The sequence below is a fragment of the Salvelinus namaycush genome, chromosome 1 (genome assembly GCF_016432855.1).
Source record: "Salvelinus namaycush isolate Seneca chromosome 1, SaNama_1.0, whole genome shotgun sequence".
Lineage (NCBI taxonomy): Eukaryota > Metazoa > Chordata > Actinopteri > Salmoniformes > Salmonidae > Salvelinus > Salvelinus namaycush.
The window spans coordinates 56,829,066-56,851,985 of NC_052307.1; the positions used below are offsets into that span (position 1 = coordinate 56,829,066).

The following is a 22,920-nucleotide window of genomic DNA, read 5'->3' on the forward strand; positions in this document are numbered from 1 at the left end:
GGACCTCGTTTGTTAAGCATGAGTCACAACACAACCTTGAGCATCCAAACTAAATAGTAGAAAACACAAAGTGTTTTTAAAAATATAACTTTCATAATAACCTTGTTTGTCTTTCATAAAAGGATGACCATTCTGTAAACAAATGTCGATCCATTCACTAACTTGAATCTCCCCTCATTTGCACTTCAGCGCACAGACTCGGTATGAATTCAAAACCAGAGGCTAGTTACCTGCAGCATAACAGAAGATGGACACCAAGTTATAGACATGTAGGGTTCATATCAATTTGTTTATTTGTGCAAACGACATGATATTGATATTTATTCTGTTTTTGCTGATTTACAAGTAGCTCATACATACAATAGATAGGGTTCAGAATCCAGAAGACAACGAGATGAATAGAACCCACCTCCAGCAGAGATCTTTTAATCAATGTGGACATCTAAGAAATTAAGGTTAGCTGCCACTTTAGTAGCGCCAGTGACAAAGGGGTATCATACACATCAGTTCCTCCTACCACTCATTGAGATATCCAGAGCAGGTCTATGTAAAAGCATGCACCAACACACGCCGCTTAACTCTCTACAAATGGCTGTCAACCACAGAAGTAAGGCCGCAACCAGAAAAAAGAAAGAAGAAAAGCTCAACCTAAATGAGTGAAGCCGTTGAGGAGAGAGGGCAAAGGAAAATCTATAGCCGACTGCCCAGGTGTTAGTCCATGGAGAAGGGGTTGTTGGGTCACAGCGTTAGGTCAATGGGATAACTCTCCCCCAGTACGACCTAGTAATGACGCGACATAAAAGCAGGCAATTTCTTTCTTTTGCATGACCATGAAATCATGATGACGTACAGACAGAGGAGATGAGTAGGGTTCAACGTTTAAACATGAGCTTCCACTGGCTATAGCTTCGCCTTCTGAGGGTGACGACGGACAACAGAAATGGTCAAATATGATGGAATGACAACACGCAGGAAGTGCAAGGCAAACTGCAGCCTGCACACCATGTATTCTCAAAAGCAACACCTTTAAATGCAACACCTTATGCTAAAAATGGTAACATGAAATAAAGGGGGATGATAGAAGGAAAGAGAGTGAGAGGGGAAAAGGAGAGAAAAAGAAAAATGGAAGGCAGGTGTTGTTGGTGGGGTTGGCATTTGTCCCAATGGATGGAATACCCTGGTGTGAGTGTACATGTGTCTGTGTGTGTAAATATATATAGATATTTATAAGTGTAGCGAGCCCTACAGCACCAGGCCCTCATAAGCAGGCCCCTCGGCCTCCGGCGACTCTCTCTGCAGACGCAGGTGCTCCAGTGTGTTGTGGAAGTGTTTGTTAATCTGCTCCGTCTCCTCGCTGGCCTCCAGGTTTGGCAGGTCCTCTCGGATCTTCTGGATCAGCTGGTTCAGAACCTGGACCGTCACCTACAGGGGATCAAGACATCTCATGATTTCAAATAATCATTTCAAATAGGTTGAAATTAGTGAGAGAAAAAAAGTACGTATTACCTACTGTAGATATGCAGAAATATACTCAGTTATAAGACAAAAGTTATATAATGATTTAGGGGGAAAGAAATGTCCTGACTATGGAGCCCCTGTTCTCAGTCCCTGGAGGCCTAGTACCCTCTCTAGCTGTTAAGAAAAACACCCTGTAAGACATCCCAACTGAGGCAGATGGGGTGTCTGTGTGGGGAGAGTGGGTGGGTGAGCTGTAGCCTCCTGTCCTTCCCTCCTTGCTGCGCTGGTAAATAACCACCAAAGAGTGGGCGTCCCCTTGGTGTCCTAGCAAGTCCCAACACTGTTCCAATAAACTCAGAGAACACGGGAGATTGGATGGCGTCACTCCAGGCAGCTCAATGTGACCGTCTGCACTTGAAGTGCGTTGAAAAGACGTCAGGATTTCATAATGCAAGCCTGGTTCTGGAAAAGCATGTCAGGAATGAGTGGTAGTATAGACGAGGAGGACAAAAGGGAAGAAATGTGCACATACCGCATCATTCTCTCTTTCGTAGAAACAGACGTATCTGTTCAGGATCTCAATGAAGAGCTGCACTTGCAATGACGGGTCCATGCACTGGTTGGCGATTTTCAGGGCCTTCTTTAAGCACTCCATCACCCTCTTCCCGTCAAGAATCTGAGGACAAAGACGGTGATGTAAAACTCTTCTACCACGCATTCACACACACGCCACCTGTGATGAAGAGGACGTTGAAACTCTGAATATAAATATAGAACAAAGAGAACCTCTTACTGCATTTCCCACGCTTCAATACACTGATTATGTGTCATTATATGCAAGGAACCTTAGAATTACCACCCTGCTTGTCATATGGGGATAAAAAAAATCTTTTTACATCTCATCAGAGCAGAAGACAAAGCAAGGCAATCAATCTCAATACTTGGTTACTAGACTGTTACTGCATGTCTGTTACTATGGTGACACCATCATCTTTAGAACTGCACTGTATTTTACACAATAATTATATATTTCTCCTCTTTGTGATCACAACCCCCACCTCCTCTCCATTCTTTTCAGTGTTGCGTCCGGACCAGAAGAGGTGTGCACAGATGCTGACGGCCCGACACTGGTCTGGCTTCTTGAGCAGTTTGGAGGCAGCGAGCGCACACTGCGTCCTCAGAGGCTCGTGGTTCTCCTCGCTGAAGCATTTTGTTCTCTCAAACGTGCCGATGATTAGCGTGATGGCTGCTAGCTGAGCCTTGGAGTCGCTGATCTCATCCTCATATAGGGAGAAGGCCTGGGGTGGGGGTGGGGGGGCAGTCGTATGTTATGATTATCAGAGATAACAGATATAGAAAAATTCCTAACTGTGAAATCAGTGGATCAATGCTGCCAACACAAGGCACAAGTAAACCTAAGGGGCAGTGACCTCCTTCCTCCAATATTTAAAACTCAACCCATTTTGTCCCTTGTACCTGTGACATAAACTCGTAGGCCACAGTCTCGTGGTTCTCGAAGCCAATCTCTCCTGCGGCCAGCGCCCCCTGTAGGAAGAGTCTGAGGGGCAGCTCAGCCAGCTCAGCCTTGATCAGAGCACTGATGGTTTGGTGGGCAAACGAGAAAATCTTCTGGCACTTCTTCTCCCATTTATCATCCTGTGGGACGTGTTCAACAAAGAGGAAACAGTTAAAATCCACCTTCCTGTTTATCATAAATCATCCTCTTCATAACTTCGTAAAAAAAACTATATGTATACTGAACAAAAATATAAATGCAACAATTACAAAGATTTTACTGAGTTACAGGTCAGGAAATCAGTCAATTTAAATAAATAAATTAGGCCTGGGAGGGCATAGGCCCACCCACTTGGGAGCCAGTCCCACCCACTGGGGAGCCAGGACCAGCCAATCAGAATGAATTTTTCCCCACAAAAAGGCTTTATTACAGACAGAAATACTCCTCAGCATCCCCCCCTCCCCGACGATCCCACAGGTGAAGAAGCTAGATGTGGAGGTCCTGGGCTGGCGTGGTAACACGTGGTCTGTGGTTGTGAGGCCGGATGGATGTACTGCCAAATTCTCTAAAACAACGTTGGAGGCATCTTATAGTAGAGACATTAACATTCAATTATCTGGCAACAGCTCTGTTGGACATTCCTGCAGTCAGCATGCCAATTGCACACTCCCTCAAAACATCTATGGCATTGTGTGACAAAACTGCACATTTTAGAGCGACCTTTCATTGTCCCCAGCACAAGGTGCACCTGTGTAATGCTCATGCTGTTTAATCAACTTCTTTATATATATATCTCACACCTGTCAGGTGGATGGATTATCTTGGCAAAGGAGAAATGCTCACTAACAGGGACGTAAACAAATTTGTGCACAACACTTGAGAGACTTGTACACTTGTGTGTATGGAACATTTCTGGGATCTTCCATTTCAGCTCATGAAAAATGGGACCAACGCTTTACACGTTGGGTTTATATTTTTGTTCAGAAAAGTTAGGGTAAGGGTTACGTGACGTACTGATGAAGAGTTCTCTTTGTAGCGGAAGGCCAGCTGATAGGCAGCAAACACCAGCGGTGGAAGAGTGTAGCGAATCCTCTGGTTCCCCCCAGCACCAAAGTGCTTCCTGGCTGTATTCAGGATCTGAAGAACATGACAGAGCCCTCCATTAACATATGCCATGAAACACATCTCCTGAAAACACATTGATACTGTGACGGAATTCAACTGTATGGGAAGCAAAGCTTACCAGATACTGTTGGTCGGGGTCATCGGAAAGCAGCAGATGAATGAAGCGACCCACAAGGCTCTGCTCCTCAGCAAAGTCCTCTGGGTCTGGGTCTTCAGCGGGCTGGTCTGGCTGGTCCTGGATCAGTGTCGACACCAGGGTCAGGATGGCATCCACCTTGAGGGAGAGAGAAAGCGGTGCTTCAGCAGTGAGATATTTACAGTGCTTTCAGAAAGTATTCACACGCCTTGACTTTTTCCACATATTGTTGTTACAGCCTGAAATAAAAATGGATAAAATTGAGATTGTGTCACTGGCCTACACACAATACCCCATAATGTAAAAGTGTACTTTTGTCATTAGATTTTTTTTAAACAAATTAATAAAAAATGAAAAGTTCAACTGTCTTGAGTCAATAAGTATTCAACTCCTTTGTTATGTCAAGACTGAATTAGTACAGGAGGAAAACTGTGCTTAACAAGTGACATAAGTTCCATGGACTGAAAGTTTAAAAAAAGCAGACACTGTATATCCCTTTGAGCATAGTGAAGTTATCAAATACATTTCGATAGCGTATCAATACACCCAGTCACTACAAAGATACAGGCGTCTTTCCTAACTCAGTTGCCGGAAAGGAAGGAAACCGCTCAGGGATTTCACCATGAGACCAATGGTGACTTTAAAACAGTTACAGTTTAAAACCTTTTCTCAATAGCTGTTTTCACTTTGTAAAAAATCGTTCCCAAATTAAACTGCCTCGTACTCAATTCTTGCATCAATTCTATGCATATTATTATTACTATTGGATAGAAAACACTCTCTGGTTTCTAAAACCGTTTGAATTATATCTGTGAGTAAAACAGAACTCATTTTGCAGCAAACTTCCTGTCAGGAAGTGAGAAATCTGAAATCGGGGGCTCTGTTCCAGGGTCAGCCTATCAATTTGCATGGAATCTATGGGTCTACATGCACTGCATACGCCTTCCACTAGATGTCAGTAGGCAGTGAGAGTTGGAATGGGGTGTACAGCTCTATCTGAGGCCGAACAAGACCTGTTGGAATGACGCGACCACTCTTTCCTTTATTCTGCATGGCGCGAAGGGGACCCCTGGATTGCGTTCTGAAAAGCTTTCGTTATAGGCGTTAGATATATCCGGCTCTGATTTTATTTGATATATGTGTTAAAAACATCATCAACTAGTTATATTAAACCGACTTATATCAGTTTATTCCGATTTTCGGTATTTTCTTTGTTATGCGTTCTGGTGAGTTGGACACTTCTGTGCCGCATGGCTAGCGTTTGCTAGCGTTCTACAGATGAAGAGGGCATTCTACAACCAAACAACGATTATTCTGGACAAAGGACCCCTTGTACAAGATTCTGATGGAAGATCATCAAAAGTAGGAACAATTTATGATGTTATTTCGTATTTCTGTCGAAAATGTTTAGACGTATATTCCGCCCAGATTTCAGGCGCTGTCTCGCTATAACGTAAGCTGTATGTCGTACTAAAGTTATTTTTTAAAATCTAACACAGCGGTTGCATTAAGAACTAGTGTATCTTCATTTGCTGTCCAACCTGTATTTTTTAGTTAAGTTTATGATTAGTTATTTGATTAGATGATATGAGTGTCAGAAATATATCCGGATTATTTTGTGCAGTTTGGCTACGTATTCATTGTTCAACCACGAATTGTACCGCTAAATATGCACATTTTCGAACAAACCATATATGTATTGTGTAATATGATGTTATAGGACTGTCATCTGATGAAGTTTGAGAAGGTTAGTGAAAAAATTAATATCTTTTGCTGGTTTATTCGCTATCGCTAACGTGCCTTGAATGAATGCGGTTGTGTGGTAGGCTATTGTAGTAAGCTAATATAATGCTATATTGTGTTTTCGCTGTAAAACACTTAAAAAATCTGAAATATTGGCTGGATTCACAAGATGTTTGTCTTTCATTTGCTGTACACCTTGTATTTTTCATAAATGTTTTATGATGAGTATTTAGGTATTTCACGTTGGTTTCTGTAGTTATTCTAGCTGCTTTGGTGAGATTTTGTGATGGTGGCTGCAATGTAAAACTATGATTTATACCTGAAATATGCACATTTTTCGAACAAAACATATGCTATACAATAAATCTGTTATAAGACTGTCATCTGATGAAGTTGTTTCTTGGTTAGTGACTATTTATATCTTTATTTGGTCGAATTTGTGATAGCTACCTATGCAGTAAAAAAATGGTGAAAATATGCGGTTGGGTCTTTTGCTATCGTGGTTAGCTAATAGAAATACATATTGTGTTTTCCCTGTAAAACATTTTAAAAATCGGAAATGATGGCTGGATTCACAAGATGTGTATCTTTCATCTGGTGTCTTGGACTTGTGATTTCATGATATTTAGATGCTAGTATTTACTTGTGGCGCTATGCTAGGCTATGCTAGTCAGCTTTTTTACTGATGAGGGTGCTCCCGGATCCGGGATGAGTACCAAGTAGAAGTTAATGGCTGTGATAAGCGACAGCTGAGGATGGATCAACAACATTGTAGTTACTCCAGAATACTAACCTAACTGACAGAGTGAAAAGAAGGAAGCCTGTACAGAATACAAATATTCCAAAACATGCATCCTGTTTGCAATAAGGCACTAAAGTAATCCTGCTAAAAATGTGGCAAAGAAATGCACACTTTTGGGGGCAAATCCAACACAACACATCACTGAGTACCACTCTTCACATTTTCAAGCATGGTGGAGGCTGCATCATGTTATGGGTATGCTTGTCATCAGGAAGGACTAGGAAGTTATTTAGAACAAAAATAAACGTAATAGAGCCAAGCACAGGCAAAATCCTAGAGGAAAATCTGGTTCAGTCTGCTTCCCAACAGACACTGGAAGAAAAATTCACATTTAAGGAGGAAAATAACCTAAAATACATGGCCAAATCTAAACTGGAGTTGCTTACCAAAAGACATTTAAAGTTCCCGAGTGGCCTAGTTACAGTTTTGCCAAATTGGCTTGAAACTATGGCAAGACTTGAAAATGACTGTCTAGCAATGATCAACTACCAACTTGACAGAGCTTGAAGAATTATAAAATTGGCAAATATTGATCAATCCATGTATGCAAAGCTCTTAGATACTTACCCAAAAACACTCACAAATGTGAAATGAGTACTTTTTTTTTTTTTTTAAACAAATGTCAAAATCATAGAATTTTACACTTGGATATTACAGAGTATTGTATGGACTGTTGCCAAAAAAGACCATTAAATAAATAAAAAATCCCACTTTGTAACATACCAAAATGTGTAAAAAGGGGTGTAAATACTTTCTGAAGGCACTGTATCATCAGTAAGTTTTCTTGAGCAGACTGGAAAGGGCTATTAGCGGCAACAACAAAAAAATCGACAGACTGCAAGTATATTGTAATAGAGTTGAAGTTATATCGTGGTCAAAAAGGTATGGGTGAAGATAGTTATATAAGTTAGGGGGGAAAGGCTTTTAAAAAGGCCTCTTATGGCATTACTAGGAAATCAATGATCTCCTGGAGTCCCACTAAGAGCTCTCTTAGAAAAGACTGGTGCTCTGAATCATTGTTCACATTGACCTTTTCCAAATTGAAAAGTTAGAAAAGGTTATTATGACTTTAACAGCCAATATCTTGAAGAGAATTGATGAAAATAAGTAGCCAGACTGCATGGAAGTATACAATACAAAGAGCCTTTTGTTCATGCTTACCTAAACAAAGTAAGGTGAAAAGAGCCCAACAACAAGAAAACACTTATGAGAAAGAACACAGCTCAATGTGCAAAAATATAAGTAAGTAACACATATCAGTACGTGTTTGTGTGTACAATACCGGTCAAAAGTTTGGACACACCTACTCATTCAAGGGTTTTTCTTTATTTGTACTATTTCCTACATTGTAGAATAATAGTGAAGACATCAAAACTATGAAATCATATAGCGACAAAGAAAGTGTTAAATAAAAAATTGATTTAGATGAGATTCTTCAAAGTAGCCACCCTTTGCCTTGATGACAGCTTTGCACACTCAACCAGCTTCATGAGGTAGTCACCTGCAATGCATTTCAATTAACAGGTGTGCCTTGTTAAAAGTTAATTTGTGGAATTTCTTTCCTTCTTAATGCATTTGAGCCAATCAGTAGTGTTGTGACAAGGTAGGGGTGGTATACAGAAGATAGCCCTATTTGGTAAAAGACCAAGTCCATATTATGGCAAAAACAGCTCAAAAAAGCAAAGAGAAACGACAGTCCATCATTACTTTAAGACATGAAGGTCAGTCAATCCAAAAAATTGCAGCCCAAATAAATGCTTCAGAGTTCAAGTAACAGACACATCTCAACATCAACCGTTCAGAGGACACTGCGTGAATCAGGCCTTCATGGTCGAATTGCTGAAAAGAAACCACTACTAAAGGACACCAATAAGAATAAGAGACTTACTTAGGCCAAGAAATACAAGTAATAGACATTAGACAGGTGGAAATCTGTCTTTGGTCTGATGAGTCCAAATTTTAGATTTTTGGTTCCAACCGCCGTGTTTTTGTGAGACGCAGAGTAGGTGAACGGATGATCTTCGCATGTGTGGTTCTCACCATGAAGCATGGAGGTGGTGGTGTGATGCTGCTTTGCTGGTGATGCTGTCAGTGATTTATTTAGAATTCAAGGCACACTTCACCAGCATGGCTACCACAGCATTCTGCAGTGATACGCCATCCCATCTGGTTTGCGCTTAGTGGGACTATCATTTGTTTTTCAACAGGACAATGACCCAACACACACCTCCAGGCTGTGTAAGGGCTATTTGATCAAGAAGGAGAGTGATGGAGTGCTGCATCAGATGACCTGACCTCCACAATGACAGCCTCCACAATCACCTGACCTCAACCAAATTAAGATGGTTTGGGATGAGTTGGACTGCAGAGAGAAGGAAAAGCAGCCAACAAGTGCTCAGCATAAGTGGGAACTCCTTGTTGGACTGTTGGAAAAACATTCCTCGTGAAGCTGGTTGAGAGAATGCCAAGATTGTGCAAAGCTTTCATCAAGGCAAAGGGTGGCTACTTTGAAGAATCTCAAATATATTTTGATTTGTTTTACACTTTTTTCGTTACTACATGATTCCATGTGTTATTTCATAGTTGATGTCTTCACTATTATTCTACAATGTAGAAAATAGTAAAAATAAAGAAAAACCCTGGAATGAGTAGGTGTGTGCAAACGTTTGACTGGTACTGTATGTGTGCGTTGGTGTGTGTGTGTGTGTGTGTGTGTGTGTGTGTGTGTCGGTGTGTGTGTGTACTGACCTGCTCCTGGGATATAATGGTGGTGTTGTAGTCCAGAGTGTTGCTCAGAACGTAACAGCTCATGCTTTTGCGGGACTCATAATCAAAGTACTCGAAGAGTGGAGGGAAGTGCTTGAGCTGCAGAACAGTCAGAATGTTGTTGTAGGTGTCCACTGGGATCTTCAGCAGCCTAGTCAACTCTTTCGAGACCGCGCTACTGGTTGCAATGCTTTGAAAGGGGGGAGACAATGGAGTTGAGAATGAAAATACTGAAGTAGCTACAGCAGTTTCCTTTGTCAGCTATTTATGAAAATTGGGAAATATAAAAACTTCCAAACATCACATGATGGCTGCAAAAAAAAAAAAAATATATATATATATATATATATATAGTCTAAAGCAAAAAGGGAATTTCATTAAGAAAGTACATACAACTTCTTACAGAGATTTGAGTTCATAGATGGGGATAATAAACTTTTCATTTCTTTTTCTTTTTTATTCAGTAGTGCTTTGATGAGAAAATGTACTCTGCAACTGGCTTTCTTTTCAGATTTGTGAACCTTTCCGTCTCAAGTATGTCTGAACAAAGCACTGGTTTTTCTACCATTTTCTACTAGGGGTTGTTTGTTCACCAAGCTTTTAATGCAAGATTGGTGGCAGGTTTATAAATATTTCTTTTCTTTCCTGTTTTGCATGTTTTTTGGGCATTAATAATACGTGTCACATCAGCTTGCAAACAATATAAAAAAATATATATATCATTGAGTTAATAAAGCAGCATATAAACATGGTCCTTTTTGTTTTCTTGAGTGAGGCAGCTCCAAAATGCAGGTGTTTCAGCCTAGCTCAGTGCTTTCTGTGGTGGTGGGGCGAGCCAACAGAAAATAGGAGCATTGCGCCGTGATTGGCTCAGTGTTCTGTCACTCATGGGGACACTACATAATCGCCAAGTCCTTAGTAAGGGTAGACATCCAAAATTTCAGACCTTTGGGTCCTGCCATAGAGTTATATAACAAGTGCCCTTCCAAGAAGGCTCAAGGTCATCAGCCGCAGATAAAATGACGTCAAATGACGTTATATGTACTGTAACTTTGATTGGACTGATCATGTCAACATCTTACTTCAAAGTCTTTGCTAGCAGTCATCATCATGAATCAAGTTGACAATCTACTGGCAAATCATTTTTAATCCTTGTCATATGAAGAGAAATAATGAAAATAAATTAGAGATCAAATGTATCGGTGCTCATCGGCCATAAAGATTACACAAGTTGGAAATCGCAAATTCAACAATGACTGGTTTGTAAGGAATCAGTGGCTAACTGCAAGCATTGCAAAGCAACCAATAGCCTGCTATTCAATGGAGCGGCTGTGTGGTCTTTTCCCCGAGTTCGCGCCATAAATCCAGAGAATTCCAGACTTTGATGACAAAAATTGGTCTATTTTCACCAACGCCGTAATGTAAACACATAGTTTGTGGCCAGTGTGTGCTTGTTTGCAAACTTCTTTGTACAGATTTGACAGTGCTACTGATAGTAGTGGTGGCACGTCGCTTGCACATGCAAATTCAGCACAAACAACATTCTATAATAGAATTGTGTTATTTGACATGTCAAATTAAAAGCTTATTTAACGCATCAAATAGTGTTATATGGGGCCTCCCGAGTGGTGCAGCGGTCTAAGGTACTGTATTGCAGTGCAGCTGTGCCATTAGAGATCCTGGTTCGAGTCCAAGCTCTGTCGCAGCCGGCTGCGACCTGGAGACCCATGGGGCGGCGCACAATTGGTCCAGCGTCGTCCAGGTTAGGGGAGAGTTTGGCAGGCAGGGATGTTCTTGTCCCATCGTGCTCTAGCGACTCCTGTGGCAGGTCGGGCGCAATGCACGCTGACGCGATTGCCAGGTGTACAGTGTTTCCTCCGACACATTGGTGTGGCTGGCTTCCGGGTTAAGCGGGCATTGTGTCAAGAAGCAGTGCGGCTTGGTTGGGTTGTGTTTCAGAGGACGCACGGCTCTCGACCTTCGCCTCTCCAGAGTCCGTACGGGAGTTGCAGTGATGAGACAAGACTAACTACCAATTGGATACCACGAAATTGGGGAGAAAAAGGGGCCATTTTTTTTTCAATTAAAAAAAAAAAGGTGTTATGTGACATGTATCTTTTTTGACACGCAAAGACCGAAACGGCATTCACCCTAATAATTTGGTCTATTTTCACCTACTGTTATAACTTGGTGGTGCACATGTAGCCTATAACTTGTTTTAGAGGGGTGGAGCGGTCTAAGGCACTGCATCTCAGTGCTTGAGGCGTCACTACAGACACCCTGGTTCAAATCCAGGCTGTATCATAACCAGCCGCGATTGGGAGTTGATGGGGTTCACCTTGGGGTCATGATAGGGGCTGCACCAAATTATTGATTATGCTTATGTTGTATTAATAGAAGGGGAAGGGCTATAAGACCCTCCCCCACTACATTTATAGGGTCCTGGACCACAGATTAGCAATATATGCATTATAAGGTTTAATACTGTTCCACAGTCATTTTCTAGTCCCTGCCTCTTATAAGAAACGGTCTGAGAGACGTGTGAGCTATTGCAGTCAAAACAGTGTGTCTGTGAGAAAGCGCCTCAAGGCTAAAAGAGATACATAGACACAGAACCCTGCAGGGGAGTAAAGAGATAAGTAAGCCACACGGGAATGGAAAATTACTGCTGAGCCCTTAGAAAACACTGGTCTACTTTTTGCTCCTGCAAGTTTCATAACTGTATAATCATGGGCTTGGTCTCATGAGTAGAAGGTGTTGACATAGGCAGTTACATCACTAGGGGTTGAATGCAAGCATATTAAAGCAACTTTTACCTTTTTTATTTTGCAGAACTTACTCTGGAACATGTGTGCTATGTTTCTGTTGTCAACTTCTGTCTGCAATTGCATTAATAAAGGTTTGATTGATTTACTTGAAGATATTGTCTGATTGGCTTATTGATGAAATCAGCAATGATTGACAAGGAACAAGGAACCTACCCCAACAGAGTCCCATAAGGCGGCGCACAATTGGCCCAGTGTCGTCCGGGTTTGGCCGGTGTAAGCCGTCATTGTAAATAAGAATTTGTTCTTAAGTGACTTGCCTAGTTAAATAATAATAAGAACTTTCATTGTCTACTTATGCCCCCTTTATTTATCCTACGGTTCTGACTTGGTGTACAGGGAGAAATACTGTGAGAACAGCCCATGTTCTGAATTCTGTCGCAGTACATTTCAAAAGTGCTGAACAAATATTTAAATTGATTACGTCCGTTGTCGCTCACTCCTTAATGTCTTAATGGAAACTACGGATTGCCTCTTATCCGCTTGACGTCCCCTTATTCCGTAGTTTGTACATCTCAATTGTCAGTAGAAACCACATTTTTTTAAGCAAGTCAGCCATGTTTTTTTGAAAGGCAGTAAATGAGGCTGAATGAACTGTTTCACTGCCATACAAGGCTCCGCTGAAAGCCATGTGTAGCAGTGGTAAGGTGTTGGGACTCTGCTGTTGGGACAGCTTTATGTAGGCCCTAACAGTTTGTGGGCACCGTTTGTCACTGTTATAGTGCAATTCATGTAGTTTAGTGGCTTCGCATATTTAAAAAATAAAATAAATAAAATTGCCCCACCAAGATTTACATGCTAAAATTGCCACTGTGCAAGATACTACAGAATAGGATGAAATTTGAAAGCTTTAGTACTTCCAAAAAGCCTCGGACTCATAGGAGTAGGCTATGATAAACTAAATCAGGAGTCGCATTAGAGTTCAGAAATCTGCATTTTCAAAACGCAGACCATCAACAAAAAATAAATCACAGGTGATTTATATTGAAAGTCAGTGATTTTTTGCTTCAATAGAGTGATCAGGGGTGCAACTATTGTTTTCCTTCACAGATACTACATTAGTGCAACACATTTGGCAGAACATAGCTTCATTTTCATCAGACAACAGAAGTGGAACACTATTTGGTGTAAAAAAGCAAGGTATTTTTTGCAAAAACGATGCATGGTCATCATATTTCTAATGTTTATCGTAGAAAAGTAGGCTACACTGAGAAAGGTGCAGTTGCAGTCAGAGGTTTACATACACCTTATCCAAATACATTTAAATGCAGTTTCACAATTCCTGACATTTAATCCTAGTAAAAATTCCAAGCCATTTTGTTACCATTTTGGAAGTATGCGTGGGGTCATTGTCCATTTGGAAGACCCTATAGCGACCAAGCTTTCACTTCCTGACTGATGCCTTGAGATGTTGCTTCAATACATCCACATAATTCTCCCACCTCATAATGCCATCTATGTGCACCAGTCTCTCCTGCAGCAAAGCACCCCCACAACATGATGCTGCCACCCTCGTGTTTCACGGTTGGGATGGTGTTCTTCGGCTTGCAGGCCTCCACCTTTTCCCTCCAAACATAACGATGGTCATTATGGCCAAACAGTTCTATTTTTGTTTCATCAGACCAGAGGACATTTCTCCAAAATGTACGATCTTTGTCCCCATGTGCAGTTGCAAACCGTAGCCTGGCTTTTTTATGGTGGTTTTGGAGCTGTGGCTTCTTCCTTGCTTTTTGCTTTACTGTGGATATAGATACTTTTGTACCCGTTTCCTCCAACATCTTCACAAGGTCCTTTGCTGTTGTTCTGTGATTGATTTGCACGTTTCGCACCAAAGTACGTTAATCTCTAGGAGACAGAACGCGTCTCCTTCTTAAGCGGTATGGCGGCTGCGTGGTCCCATGGTGTTCATACTTGCGTACTATTGTTTGTACAGATGAACGTGGTACCTTCAGGCATTTGGAAATTGCTCCCAAGGATGAGCCAGACTACTGGGGGTCTACAATTTTTTTCTGAGGTCTTGGCTGATTTTTTCAAATTTTCCCATGATGTCAAGCAAAGAGGCACTGAGTTTGAAGGTAGGCCTTGAAATACAACCACACAAGTACACCTCCAATTGACTCAAATGATGTCAATTAGCCTATCAGAAGCTTCTGCAGCCATGACACCATTTTCTGGAATTTTCCAAGCTGATTAAAGGCACAGTCAACTTAGTGTATGTAAACTTCTGACCCACTGGAATTGTGATACAGTGAATTATAAGTGAAATAATCTGTCTGTAAACAATTGTTGGAAAATTACTTGTGTCATGCACAAAGTAGATGTCTTAACCAACTTGCCAAAACTATAGTTTGTTAACAAGAAATTTGTGGGGTGATTGAAAAATGAGTTTCAATGACTCAAACCTAAGTGTATGTAAACTTCCGACTTTAACTGTAGCTACACATCAGTCAGAGCCCTGTCTGCTGCCAGAATGCCCATTCATGAATACTCAAAGTGGAGAAGTGCAACTAACGTACAAAATGAGTCTGATGACGAGCTGAAATTACAATAAGAAGCTTTTTAGATCTGCGTTTATAAAACGCAGCAAGATATTTCTTATGCGTTTTATCTTTTTTTCCCCCTGTGTTACGCAACCCCTGCTAGTATAATTTCATTTTAATTTCCATTCATGTATATCTTTGGTCTGATGAATTCCTCTACCAAACAAAGGAGAAGCAGAACTATCCAGATGACCAACTATGTAACACTGAGACAGGGACATGGTAGTGCTCTTACTGCTCCAGGTTGAGCTTGTTGAAGATCTCCACTGTGCTCTCCAACACCTTGTCCACATAGTCCACCCGGTCAGGGTAGCACTTCATGGCCAGGTTGATGAGGGACACCTGTAGTGAGACCACATCCTCCGAAGGCATGTCCTGGCGGGACTGGAGGGAATACATGAAATACAAAATATGTAATAACATATAAATGTAGCCTACTTCAGTTTAATTACTTAAACTTAAGCATACATCAAGGTCATGAGATTGAGTCGATGAGAGGAAAACTAGATCTCGATTTTGTGCCTGAATTTGTCGTTTGAGTGAGAGATATTGATATCTGCAGGGGAGAAAAAAAAAGAATAAAGACTTTCTCCATCACTTACCTGTATAACTGTGGCTACTTGTTGGGAGAAAATATCAAACAGTTTGATTTCAGCAGGGATTCCAGGTCCATCTTCTCGGTGAGCAAACAAAGCCAGTCTAAAACAGAGAAGATAAATCACGTCAGTGTGTTTCAATACAATACCAAGGAAAATGGAAAATTGCAATCCTGTGTAGTGTACTGATTGATCTGAAATCATATGTAGCAGAGTTTACATCACCTGTCAATGAGAGCGATGATGATGTTTTTGACATTGACGTGCTGATGCAGGTCGGCACAGGAACGAAGGAATAGGTTCAGTGTCTGAAGGTGGAACTCATCAGGGAAGACCTGTTATAGAAGAGGAGAGCCAGGCCATTGACAGCAGGGCAGGGTGACTCCATGTGACCAGTCTACATGATGAATCAGTAATAGTTCATGCATATGCATTTCCTACTACAGACCTTGACGCAATGACAAACTGGAAACAGTAGTTACCTGAATGATGCACTCCATGAGATATTCTTGAGCCAGGGAATCTCTGCAGTTTACCACCTGTTCTAGGACACCGGACAGCACAATCTGGGGAGAGAAATAACCCAAATACAATGTAACACAATGAACATCCTCTCTAGATATAAGGGACTTTGTTATTTGTTGATTTTCTGCACGTTGTAATACATATTCAATGTAATATTTTATCCAATTCTGCATCCCTCTTTGTCAAACATAATTTCTAAGGTAAAGTAGATATAATAGCAGAAATAAAACATCAAGAGGTGCTCAGGGTTAAGAACCCCTCTCGAAGCTTGACAAGGATCATCTTCTCTTGTCTCCACGCCCTCAGATAGACAACCGACAAAGGCTAAACCCTACATAATTCTATAGGTGCTCTTTATTCTAGAGCAGTACATGATGTTTTCCTATGGTCCCCTGCATGGCATGATACTCTCAATTCAAGTACATGAATTCATTTGCAAGCCAATATCTGAAAAGTGGCAACAAAAAAAGCATACTGATTCATATTAACTACACAGTCAGTTTCAGATGAATCACACATTAGCATTCAGATTTATTGTCAAGTTTTCCATTTTACTTCTAGTACATGCAAATGTGCAGCTCTAGACATTGATATATTTGGCAGACATGTAAACACAAACCTGTTTATACTTCTCCACGTTGACCCCCTCCAGCTGGCTGAGTCGAACCAGGTTGGTCCCGACCAGGATCCGCAGCTCCTGCCTCTCCTTCTCCCTCTTCTCCCTGTCTCGACTGTGGCCCTGGTGCTGCATGCGCACCCACAGCTTATTCATCTCAGCAAAATTCAGCAACACAAAGTCAATGGAGTCGTTAATGTCTCCCGTCATCGCATCCTCCCCCCTGGAAAGACAGAGACGGGGACCAAAAGTTCTGCCACGTTAACTGGAGTATGATATATTAAAAGGAAGTATAAGCCTTTTCATTAAATCAATAACTCTACGGTCACATTTAAACCTTCTGGGATGATTGCTAAACAACGAGCTCAAATCTCTTTCAATCAGAGGACGGACACAATGTAATGAGAAGGTCTGATTAACACACTGTGAGGCCTGGATTGCGAGTGGGAATCGGTCGATGAGAATGAGTGAGGGGCAGCTCAGGAGGGGAGCCCCGTGAGGAGAGAGAGAATCTCAATTGCGTCCTCTTTTTCCTCACCTCCTTCTCAAAACCCATTGGATGAGAAAACGAGAGGTCCCTCCCCTCTGACCTCCTCCAAAGGGTTTCGTGAAGGTGGCAAGGAGAGAGGACGCAAGGAGTATGCAATTGAGATTCTCCCTTTGTTCTTACTCTAGCTGCTCCCCGTCGTCAGGCAAGATGTTGCGGGTGCACTGCAGCAGGTAGTTTCTGAGGAACAGGCCTCTCAGCGGGTGCTGCACCCCACGACACATCTCCACCAGGTCCTTCAGGATGTCCTTACGTGACTGAGGGAAGGAGCGAACATACACCACCCCCACAGTGATCAGCAGGTAACTGGGAGAGAGGAGAGGAGGGGGGGGTAATTACTTGTTATGTTTCCTATTCCTCTAGGGTCAAGCTCCTTCATCTGGTTCACACTGCCTAAAGAGGGCATTGTTGTCACATGATTGATCACATATACAAGTAGGCTAGTCCAAGAGAACATGTGCAGCTTTCCATTTACACTTATTCATTATCTGAAATGATCATTAGGATGCTTGAGTACTCACAGTCTAGGGATGATGTTCCCTGCATATTGAACCAGCTCATAGAGGTCAGCCACCTTCCTGCCTTTGGCAAACTCATCTGTCAGGTACACCTCCAGGTAGTGGAGCTCGTCAGAGATGGCCATGTCTGCACTCAGAATTAGGGACTCATAGCACAATTGTAAACAACACCAAACATGGACTTGCCTAGAACAGTGAAATGATCTGGAGAATGAGGAGTGCATTTTTTTCTATGTCTAGACCAGAGATCCATAGGTTGCAGCAGGTAAAGGATACAGAGTTCATAGTAGCTCTTTGGCGATAACATGGAGGTCCTGAGTTCGCCCAGCATGTTAGATGCATGTTTCAATGCATCCATCAGCTTGTTCTTGTCCTACAGATGGAAGTGTCAATCAAACAAGTCAAGTAACAAGTCAATATGAGTATACAGTACAGTTAGTTTAATATCTGATACACTGCTCGAAAATATGCTATAATGTAACTTGCGGCTCGGAAACATTGTCCCTCTTATACACTGATGAGGGTCAGAGAACACAATACATATTTGCTATATTGTTAACAGAAAAGGGAAGGAAATCAAAGGGACCCGCAAAGGAGGAAATAGGCAGCTCTTACCAGGCAACGCTTCATCTGAAATGACTGAACCTTGACAGCCTGCACGGCTTCATCAAGTAGCTTTTCCTGCTCGTCCTGGGGTGACTGCTGTGTGGTAGGCTGAAAGACAGCACACAGAAGCTCAGAGGAATGCCATGCATGTTACTCTGACATACTCCATCATTATAGCTACAGTGGTTTACAGTTACAGGGAGCCGAGACATGACATTGACTCAGATGATCAGTAAACTGGCTACCCACAGGAAAATAATTCAATGATTGGTGGTATTGTACTGGCCAACATAAACATCGAGTTAGCTAATTCATAGTTATTCTAATGTCATCCCTCTGGATGGCCTAAGATTAGAAATGGTGAAAAAAATGTCACATGCCTCATCAAGAGTGTAGTAGGTGTAGACTGCAAGCTAGCACTGAGTCACCAGACTATCATCAAATGGTTCGCTACTGATTCGTATGCACTGTGTTCACACTAACCATCTTCATTTCTAGCATCACCAGAATGAATGATCAATGACTGACATCTGTTGGCTAACCTTCGTTATTGAACTAGATAGCTAACGTTAGTTGTGGTGGCCAGGTTTGTATATTTGGACCTCTCTGTCACGGATAACCAATCGAGTTTAGCTAGTTAGTTACATATGCTAAGTTAAATCGATATTCTCTTTGATCTGTACTAGCTACGTTAGTTAGCTAGATAGCTAACTGGCTAACGCGTCTAGACATTTCAGGAAAATACTAGCTAACAAACTGCACTCCTTTGACTTGGTGAAATTCGTGTCTTAAAAGTAAGAGTTGAAACTAATCGACCATAAGAGATGCTAGGCATCAATGAATCGGGTCGATTCTTCAAAAATGAAATATGTTGACAGTTAGCCTACAGCCTTAGCCAGCTACTAGCTAGCAGGTAGCTATCTGGCTTTTAACTAGGCCGTAGCTAACTAGCACCACCCACAATTTGAGTCTGTTTTCGAGTCTCAGCCATACAGCAATAACAAAAAAACAATACCGAAAATGAATGACTCACATAGGAGGATTGGATGGATAATAATCACAAGTGTAAAGAGTAGCTATTTTTGCCTTTTCACTTACCATGATTATCAAGTTTGTATCAGCAAACTGGTAGCTAACCCTGAAATCGTTTCCCAGTCATGTGACTGCTACCAATCCACCAACTACCCGGTTTCCACAAGTTACCACAGCCACAAAGTCAGAATTGACTATGTCGTAAAAATGTATGAAAACAACTATTTGCTTTTTGGTCTTAATTTAAGGATAGGGTTAGGCATAGACTGTGGTTAAGGTTGAGGTTAGGATTAGGTTTATAATCAGATTTTAAAGAAGATAAATTGTATACATGGGCGGGGTTTATGACTTTGTGGCTTTAATAACTAGTGAAGACCCCGCTTCCCTTTCCACAGAATCGCTCGCATTGGCTGAGCTGAAAACAAAGTGTGGGAATACGTCTCCCATTGGCTAAATTATTGTCTGCAGTAGTGCTAGCGCAGATATGTAGACAACGGAGATCCAATTACTACAATGTGATATAAGCAAATATATTATGAGTAGAACATTTGATGCTGAATTCCCTTAGTAAATACATATGTTGTTGTTATTTTCAGCAACAAGTACGCAAACAGACGTCGATGGCTGGTAGGCGTGGTGGTGTCGGTAAAGACAGGTTTCAAGTTCAATATTCGACGGATATTCGCGCTTTCAAACCACTTGAGCCACAAACTCCAAATAAGTGTCATGGTGTTGGAAAAATTGCGCACAACATTGCACAGGTCTTATTTTCACGATTTAGAAAGAATTTTCTTTCCAAAGCTAATAAACATGTGGAAATGTGAGCAGCGTCTTCTATTCCTAGTTGAATTAGTTAGGGGGTGTGAACAAAGTACCAACTTCTTTTACATTCAAATTTCAATAGCTCCTTGGTAATGTGACATACTTACCTCAAACACGGTTCAGAATGTCCAGTGACTACTTTTCTATATTGCACACCCTTTAGTTTGTCAATTTTCATCTCACAAGATTTGACATGAATTTTCCAAATGTAAAGTTTCAATAGCTCCTTGGTCATGTGACCTAATGACTTCAAACAAGGTTCAGTATGTCCACTGACTACCCTTCTATATTGCACACCCTTTAGTTTGTCAATTTTCATCTCACATGGTTTTACATTAATTTTTCAAAATTTAGAATTTCAATAGCTCCTTGGTCATGTGACCTACTGACCTCAAACAAGGTTCAGAATGTCCACTGACTATACCTTCATATTGCACACTCTGATGTTTGTCTACTTTCATCTCATGCTATTAGACTTAAATCTGTAAGCTTTGCAGGCCTTCATTTTACATGGGTGTTTAAGAAAAACATTTTAAGTCAACAAATGTTCCATCCTCGCAATAACTATCTTTCACATGGACACTGAAAAGATCCGCAAATGGCTGTATGTGGAATGGATGAATGACAGGAGAGGTGTTCAAACAGAGGTGCTTAAAGGAAGGTGCACAGGTAGGCCTCATGAAAAACAGTGTTTCATATGCTCTTTTTAATCACAGTAATAGGCAGTGATTTGTCAGTCACAGTGAGCTTGATAATGTGAAAGAATCCTTTTTATAGCATCACTTTCATATACTGTACATTAAGACAAATCTTTCTACGTTGAGTATTAGAACGCAGTTTACATAACCTGATAATGACTTGATATTTGAGTGCATTCACAACAAGCCACCTGCAGACAACTTACAAAATGCAATATTGCATTTGAGGGTTCGTTTTCCTGATGAAAATACTTATTTGATGCATGGCCTACTATTTCTAACTGGGAAAATAAATTCCTACGTCTTTTGTGAGTAAAATCCTTTTTCCAAAATTGATTTAGGTACATTTTTGTGAAGAGGTATGAGGGTTGTGATATGGGTCATTTAATAGTCAAATCATTTAAGGGATCAATACATTTCTATATTGCTTCCCCAGTATCTCCATGAACCATCAGGCCAAGTGTTTTTGGTTGACCCTGCTGGACAGAAAGAGAAGGAGGAATCGGAACACGCTGCATTCAAATTCAGGTCTTAGTTATTCCATTGTACTGGATCTAATACATATTAGCATTTTACATACATTCATAAGTGTAATACTTTTTTATGACATACTGTCAAAAACTCCCTTGGCTGCTGGCTCTGTCACTTTCAGACATGTGCAGAGCAGACTTGAACCACAGGGGTTCTCTGTAAAGAGAGAGTAATCCAAAAGGCACAGACACACCCCTTGACTTTCAATTGGCACCTTTGACCTGTATGTATTCTCTCCTGATTGGCTCTGTGGTGCACAGTCTGGCAGTCTGACTAAAGTGCCAGAGGTATGAGGAGAGATATCCTCCTTTGTATTTATGGGAACAAATATTTCCTAACACTTTGGATCCTATTCTTGGACAGTTAGAAGACACAATGCATCAATGAAAAAAAAAATGTATTACTAATTACTGTCCATGAATAACCTCAACCTTGTGGGTCTATGGGTATTTAGGCCAATAAAATGCCAACTCAATTCTGCCACTGACTAGTCTCTCATGCCCCTATGAACGGGGACACAGGGCAATAGTTTTTAATCTAAACCAGCCTTTTTTTACTGGAGTACACTAACCCCTAATTGGGGCTCTTTTCTTTACACATAGTAGCAGTTTACCAGATAACAAGTCAAGAAGAACAAAAAGTAGATTATTGTAAGGGTGTATTACATCCTGTGCTAGCCCCATTGTCATATCCATTCTGGATTCTGAGTGGTAAAATCATAGCTGAAAAATGCATTTATGTATGTGTATACATTTTCCGCCAAGACAGAACTGCCAAAGGGGGTGGAGTTGCAATCTACTGCAGAGACAGCCTGTAGAGTTCTGTCATGCTATCCAGGTCTGTGCCCAAACAGTTCGAGCTTCTACTTTTAAAAATCCACCTTTCCAGAAATAAGTCTCTCACTGTTGCCGCTTGTTACAGACCCCCCTCAGCCCCCAGCTGCGCCCTGGACACCATATGTGAATTAATTGCCCCTCATTTATCTTCAGAGTTTGTAATGTTAGGTGACCTAAACTGGGACATGATTAACACCTCGGCCGTCCTACAATCTAAGCTAGATGCCCTCAATCTCACCCAAATTATCATGGAACCTACCAGGTACAACCCCAAATCCGTAAACTCGGGCACCCTCATAGATATCATCCTGACCAACCTGTCCTCTAAATACACCTCTGCTGTCTTCAACCAGGATCTCAGCGATCACTGCCTCATTGCCTGCGTCAGTAATGGGTCCGCGGTCAAACGACCACCCCTCATCACAGTCAAACGCTCCCTAAAACACTTCAGCGAGCAGGCCTTTCTAAATCAACCTGGCCCGGGTATCCTGGAAAGATATTGACCTCATTCCGTCAGTAGACGATGCCTGGTTATTCTTTAAAAGTGCTTTCCTCACCATCTTAAATAAGCATGCCCCATTCAAAAAATGTAGAACCAGGAACAGATATAGCCCTTGGTTCACTCCAGACCTGACTGCCCTTGACCAGCACAAAACATCCTGTGGCGTACTGCATTAGCATC

The 22,920-nt window shown here is 41.4% G+C and overlaps 1 protein-coding gene across 3 annotated transcripts; it reads right to left on the reverse strand.

Moving 5' to 3' along the window:
• Positions 1-268: 268 nt before the first annotated feature.
• Positions 269-19,539, reverse strand: LOC120046125 (vacuolar protein sorting-associated protein 35). Of its 3 annotated transcripts, none has more exons than XM_038991106.1 (17): positions 19,418-19,539; positions 18,329-18,427; positions 17,990-18,086; positions 17,717-17,840; positions 17,319-17,501; positions 16,652-16,871; positions 15,990-16,073; positions 15,733-15,842; positions 15,514-15,610; positions 15,147-15,295; positions 9,529-9,736; positions 4,218-4,373; positions 3,989-4,111; positions 2,935-3,114; positions 2,517-2,756; positions 1,991-2,134; positions 269-1,422 (listed from the first exon to the last, which is right to left on the reverse strand). In XM_038991106.1, the coding sequence occupies exons 1-17, from the start codon at positions 19,418-19,420 to the stop codon at positions 1,243-1,245; spliced, it is 2,397 nt and encodes a 798-aa protein (XP_038847034.1). In that variant the 5' UTR covers positions 19,421-19,539; the 3' UTR covers positions 269-1,242. The 3 variants fall into 3 exon arrangements, with proteins under 3 accessions (XP_038847034.1, XP_038847052.1, XP_038847043.1); XM_038991124.1 differs by having other exon boundaries at positions 18,329-18,412; positions 19,418-19,509; XM_038991115.1 differs by having other exon boundaries at positions 18,329-18,415; positions 19,418-19,503.
• Positions 19,540-22,920: the final 3,381 nt, after the last annotated feature.

What these genes read in the sequence shown, in the direction of transcription:
- LOC120046125 (XM_038991106.1), bottom strand. An exon ending in ACGTGGAGAAGTATAAACAG is followed by an intron (nt 16,074 to 16,651) that starts GTTTGTGTTTAC and finishes TTCTCTCCCCAG; the next exon opens with ATTGTGCTGTCCGGTGTCCT. An exon ending in CCTACGAGTTTATGTCACAG is followed by an intron (nt 2,757 to 2,934) that starts GTACAAGGGACA and finishes CCCCCACCCCAG; the next exon opens with GCCTTCTCCCTATATGAGGA.